Source organism: Oncorhynchus keta, chromosome 2, assembly GCF_023373465.1.
Source record: "Oncorhynchus keta strain PuntledgeMale-10-30-2019 chromosome 2, Oket_V2, whole genome shotgun sequence".
Classification (NCBI taxonomy): domain Eukaryota; kingdom Metazoa; phylum Chordata; class Actinopteri; order Salmoniformes; family Salmonidae; genus Oncorhynchus; species Oncorhynchus keta.
The window spans coordinates 28,512,564-28,518,846 of NC_068422.1; the positions used below are offsets into that span (position 1 = coordinate 28,512,564).

The 6,283-nt window shown below is 39.2% G+C and overlaps 1 protein-coding gene across 7 annotated transcripts in view; it reads left to right on the forward strand.

The window, feature by feature from the left end:
• Window positions 1-5,897, forward strand: part of LOC118371387 (calcium-activated potassium channel subunit alpha-1-like) — a 315,283-nt gene extending 309,386 nt beyond the window's left edge. For 4 of the 7 annotated variants that reach the window (XM_052474855.1, XM_052474854.1, XM_052474858.1 and 1 more), the window contains 2 exons: window positions 217-441; window positions 2,924-5,897. In XM_052474855.1, coding sequence (XP_052330815.1) covers window positions 217-441; window positions 2,924-2,945 — 247 coding nt within the window. In that variant the 3' untranslated portion in view covers window positions 2,946-5,897. Of the gene's footprint in view, window positions 1-216; window positions 446-1,812; window positions 1,842-2,923 lie in introns of those variants that run through there. The other 3 variants (XM_052474850.1, XM_052474853.1, XM_052474861.1) reach the window with 2 other exon arrangements.
• The last annotated feature ends 386 nt before the right edge of the window (window positions 5,898-6,283 follow it).

Genomic DNA, 6,283 nt, shown 5'->3' on the forward strand with positions numbered 1-6,283 from the left:
AACTCTAGGTCGGCTGCCTAATCATGCTAAATGGGCGGGCTGGCCCTGCCTTCAGGGCAGAGAAGCATTTTGATTTGAAGTAAATTGTCTGTTTTTTCAAATCTTGTAACTGATTAGTTTTCAATCCCACCCTGTTAACTTTCTATTTTGCAAATAGACACTGACTATACAGTATTGTTTGGTTCTCTCTTCCACTAACTCCTGTCCTGTATACAGGTATGTGATCACCAACCCTCCGTATGAGTTTGAGCTGGTCCCCACAGACCTGATCTTCTGCCTGATGCAGTTTGACCACAACGCGGGTCAGTCCCGGGCCAGCCTCTCCCACAGCTCTCACTCCTCCCATTCCTCCAGCAAAAAGAGCTCGTCCGTCCACTCCATCCCCACCACCAACCGGCAGAACCGCAGCAGCAAGGCCCGGGAGGCCGGCCACAAACAGAAGTAGGTGGATGAGATGTTTGTTATGTGTGTGTATGTCAGTCTGTGTTTGCTCGGGCATGAGTAGTATGTGGTGCCGATCGAAGTTTGGTGTGGGTGTTGTGTCGATGTAGGGTTGTGGCCAGCGTGTGTTTGAGCGCGTGGGTGAGACACTGTTTGGGTCAATTATCCATATCTGTGTGTTTGTTGGGGTTTGTGTTTTGTTTGTGAGATTTTGTGCTCAATGTCCACATCATGTTTGTTGCAATTTTTGCTCTATAACCATCAGCATGTGGTCCTTGCTCTCAGCCTGCCTCCATAGCTACCATTCATGGAAACGTTGATGTGCATTATTTTCACAAATAATATTTGTAGAGCAAAAGAAAACGCTTGTTATTTCCCGCTGACCTCATTGAACCTGTATTTGAGCATTCATTTAAGAACTCAAGATACCACTGAAAGAAGATCAGGAACCTTGACATAGAAAGACCTCTCATATGTTGTCTTGCTTACAAAGCCGTTGACCGGTATGCCAGCTATTTTTGCTAGATCGGTTAGTTTCTATACGACACAATCATTTGACTCGTATTGGCATAGCCTTCTTGTATGTTGGTATTTGTACAAACAGTATGGTATGGTTATGGATTTAACGCAACACCATTTAAATAGACAAAACTTTACAGGTTGTCTATGAATGAGAAACATCATTCGACCATCTGTGTGGACATCTGTCTGGTTATTGTGTCTGTTCTGTCATCGCATGTCCATGTTCCTAGTTCTCAATCTCAAATGCTTATTTTTAGTTCTGTTTTTAATTTTGATATATTTTCCATAGTATGGAATAAGACAATATATACATTAAGTTATATTGAGCGATAAGTCTTTATTTTAAAGGTACTCAGAGAATTTGATTATGATGGTGATATATCATGCTGCCAACACCACTCCCTGAACCGTGTTAGATGTTTTAGGTTCATTCTTAAGATTAAATACAACAGATCAATTGTAATTTCTTAGTGTCCTTTTAAATGTTCCTTAGCATTTACCTTAATTTCCTCTTCAACATTGCATGTTAGGTAAGTGAATTGTAGTTGTTCAGTATCTAGAAACGTAGAAAGGGATAAGGGAACATCTGACAATTAGGGTCGGGGTCAATTCAGTAAGTAAACTGAAATAACATAAAACATACAAAAGTGTAAAAAAAATATATATTTTGGCTATGGGGCCTCGTATTAGAAAATAGGATTTTGGTTTGATAAATTGCAGACAGTGTCAGTGCTTACATAGAGTACAGCAAGAGATCCAGTCATATCAGTGATTGTGTTTTAGACGTGTTATTTGCCTTGTAGATTGTAATACCATACTTAATTAGATTACCTACTTCTCTTTCTGAAGTGCAACAAGGATGAATAGAATGAGCCAAGGTATGCAAGTTAACGATTCTGCATGTCCTACTATTACTATAGCAACCTTAACGTGGGGTTCTAATCATAACTTTGTCCCTGTGGAGATTGTTATGACAAGGGGAGGTTTTGTAGTGTTTTTGTTATTTTCCTGTAAGGATAAGTCATCACGCCTCAGTTTAAGTTTTGCTTTCAAACAACGGAAAGCAAAATGGCTGCTGCTGCCTCTGCCCTCTCCCTGTCATGCCCAGGACCATCTCTGCACTGCATGAGGTCCAACCTTTCTCCTTTACTTATCTTTCTGTTTTACCTCCTTGACACCTTAATTCACCTGATGATGATTTTCCTTAGTTTTCTCTAGACAGAGCCTCTATTTTGTATCATTTCCTTATTATTTATCATGTTTTTTAGTTTGCTTTATTTCAGCTTGAGACAAATTGCATTGTGTGAAAGGTCTGTGTGTTTGCACATATTCTTTCCTATTGAATGCGATCAGATGACTGATGTTGTCCAAGTGTTGGAAATACGTTGTAATCCAGATTCAGTATTACTCTATCAACTAGAGCCACAGAGACAAGGTGTTTCCTATCACGGACGATGTAACACACTTAACACAAACTGTCGACGCTATCTAAAGATCATAGCCCGGGTATCGATATGCGTAGGCTCGAAATCTCAAACTGACACCTTCCCGAAACGGGAAGGCATGACAAATATGAAGTCTAAATTGCAGAGGTATATGAGGCATTAAGTTGTGCACTCATAACCCTGTGGTGGTTTTAGACGACAGACATCTTACTTCACCTTAGTTTAAAACATCAAATGCTTGTTCTGTAACACACTAGCCGGAGTACTAAGCTGAATGCCCACACACGCTCACATTCACACAGACACACATGCACACACTCACCAAAGTTGAAATGACTTTATCTGGAAGGAAATTAAGTAACTGATCTGAAACCTATGGTCCCTCATGGCGTTTTGGATTGGATGGTCATACATGCTATAAAAGACTGCTACTTAAACTGAGACAGTAATATATCACATGACACCATGTAGATTATTGAACACTAACATTTGGTTTCTGCCCCATCCCTCCGCAGAAAGGAAATGGTTTACAGATGAACCAGAAAATGCCTACCCACGGAACATTCAGATCAAGCCCATGAGCACTCACATGGCCAACCAAATCAACCAATACAAATCCACTAGCAGTCTGATTCCACCAATCAGAGAAGTTGAAGATGAATGCTGAAAACCAGGCCCACTTGATGACCCGTGAGAAGTCTGGATGCTCTTTCGAAAGGAGAGAAAGGGAGATGACAAACGGGGATGATGATGTTGATTCATTGGTCCTCACTCATTCTACAGATCAAGGGTTTGACATAAACACCACAACTTGAAGGGACCTCCTATGTGTATACCTTTAATGTTACTTCCATGCTCTACAATGGACAATGTTTTATTTATCAATCTTCCATAGAGATGTACATAATGACAATCAAATAAGGATTGTTCATCCCCCTAGCACTTTTTAAAATTATTTTAAGAGTTGAAAAAGAGAAGAAAAAGTACTTCCTGTCATTATTTGCAATAGTTCACATCTTTGTGTGACCACACTCCATGGCTACTGTAGCTGAGGTTACTACTGGTTGTTGGAGGATGAGGGCCGCGGCAGTTTTCTCATCACAATATCATAACATCTCCAAAAGCTCCAGAAAACCGGCTGGGGTTCACCGCTCACCACTCATACTCCCTATCTGCTTCTGTTCTATTTGCACAAAAACTGACCACCTTCTTTTGCAACATGACGACTTGAAACATTGATATCGTCCCAAAACAACTACCATCACAGAAAGTGTCAGCTTTTTGATTTGTTGATACACTGAATGAAAGAAAAGCTGCTTGTCATTTGGAGAGATGTACTGTGGTAATGTGGAAAGATCCATTACGTCACTGCTTAGGGTATGCTACTGTATGTCATCACACTGTTGAGTAATCAATTAATGCATTCCAGTCCTGTAGAATGGGATCATATTGAAAATCAGGTGTCTTGAGACTCAGAGTACAGTAAGAGACAGTTCTTGGATAAGCTGGCTGACAGAGTATATAGCTACGCTGTACTCACATCTGTTCTGGTGATATCACAATGAATATGGATGATAATGATGTCTATGACAGCGTTTCAAGCTCCTATCATCGCATGGTATGTCCCTGATCCCTTCTATAACAATAGAGCGCAGATGAGCACCTTAAACTGAAAACATAAAAGGGATGAAAGAACAATCTTGTCCTATCCCTTATGTGCAAACATGAAAGGGGTGAATGGACAACCTTGTCTCGTCCCTGGCGAAAACATGAATGGGGTGAAAAGACAGCCTTCTCTTGTTCCTTGTGTGGACATACGATGCATATGGTATGTACATGCAATGTGTGTACTGTACATGGCAGCGACGTGTCCCCTCAGTAAGAACATTGGTGGTACATCTGAGTTAAATGCACAAATTGGTATCATCATCATCTCTCCATCAGTGTGTCTGTGATGGTGGTTCAGCCTCTGGGGGAGCGTCATGTGGGATCAAGGCTACAATCATCCAAGACAAATAGGAACTAGATCTGTCTGGGGGTTGCAGATCAACTAATGAACTAAATAAACAAGTTTCTATACTTAGTCACATCACCGGTAATACACCAACTATGATTGAGCTGAACATTTTTGTTATAAACATTAGCTGTGTGCCCTAAAACTTTAGGGAAAGCTTTTAAGTCCAAACCTTTGCCATGATATCTTTGGCGAAAATTGGGATTTAAGAATGAAAAAATAAGCATCTAATTTGAATGTTTTTTGTTTGTTGAGACATTTGGAGAAGCAATGCCACATATTGCGTAAAATGGGCATCAATGGGTCCTCCTTTGACCAGAACCACTGCCTGGCACAGGGTTGGTAACAGAGGCAGTAAAGAGCTTGGATGTTCTCCGTTGCCAATCCTGATGCTATCATATCACCTCTAAACTCTATGTAGGTAAACGTTAGGGAAAAGCTCAATCATAGTTTGGTTTAAAACGATGCTGCTGATGACTATGAAGAAAGATGGAGAATGCTGCCTGTGTTCTTCATGTTATCCTGGTCATGGCTCAAGTGTGTGTTCAAAATGGACAGATTTTGTTTTGATCCAAAAGCAACCCAGACAGACCTGCAGCCTTGGAAATGAGAGGGTATGGAGTCACAGATGATACAACTAAAAACTAAACCTGGCTACAAACATGATTATGTTATATCCATATGAGCTCATTTTCTACTTATTATTACACATGACCTAGTGAATAATGCTTTATGAAAGTAATCCATTATTTATATTACCAGGCCTTTAATTGCATATAAGATTTTTATTCCCAAATGAATTGCTTTATTTAACATAATCCTACCAAAATGATGAATATAAATTCTGAAATACTTATAATTAGACATGCATCATTGAAGAACAGTATAAATCCTCTCTCCTCTTTGCAACAAAGACCATCCCTGAAAGTATAGTCATTATTAAAAGTCAATATTGTATAGGAGATTACCTAAATTTAAGCTTTTGTCTTTAACTGTTGAGTGCTCCTTAAAACATAGATGGGCTTAGTTGAAGGATCTCTGTAGCTGTATTGATAAACCTTATCGCTGTGTATAAGACTGCTCATTTTCATCGACAAGTGAATACGAATACAGATGTGTGAGTCAAATGGAAATGGGGTAAAACAATCGCAAAAAAACTTGAGTATCAATGGGTGTAAGTAATACCCATACAGAGCCAATCGGAAAGGTGCATGAAGCTGGATCTGAGGCGTTCAGCCATTTGTTCTCTTCTGAGGGGAAACTGTGTGACCTTCACTATCAATGATTGACCTAAATTAGGTCTCTTTCTAAGGAGGGATACACTGTAGTATTTATGTGCGTGTATACTGTATACTGTCATTCTCCATGGACATGTTTCAAACTATGTGACAGAGAGAGATTGTTAGACCATCACCAGGTTGTTTGCAGTGAACAGATAGCCATGATAATATAGACAACAGATCATGTATTTCTAAAGACCCAAAAAAAAAAAAAATGTCTATCTAAATATGTTGTGTAAATTCCTCCCATTATATAGATCACATGACTTTCTGAAGCAAAATGACCTGAGCTTTCTGTCTGTCTATTGGGTGTGTTGCAACTCTACTGTGGGCTCATTGACATTGTCCTGAGGTGAACTTTTGAATTGTGATTACATTGTCGTCACACTTTGTAGCAAGTAGAATTATTTTCAGAAAATATGTGAGTAAAAATCTATGTATAATTGGGTTGTTAATAATATACTTGCTAGCGTGAAAAATAAGAAATTGATATTTGATACTGACAATTACTTAATTCATTATACATAGTATTGACAAAGGACAAAATTATTATTTTGCCATATATGAAAAAAAAGAAAAAC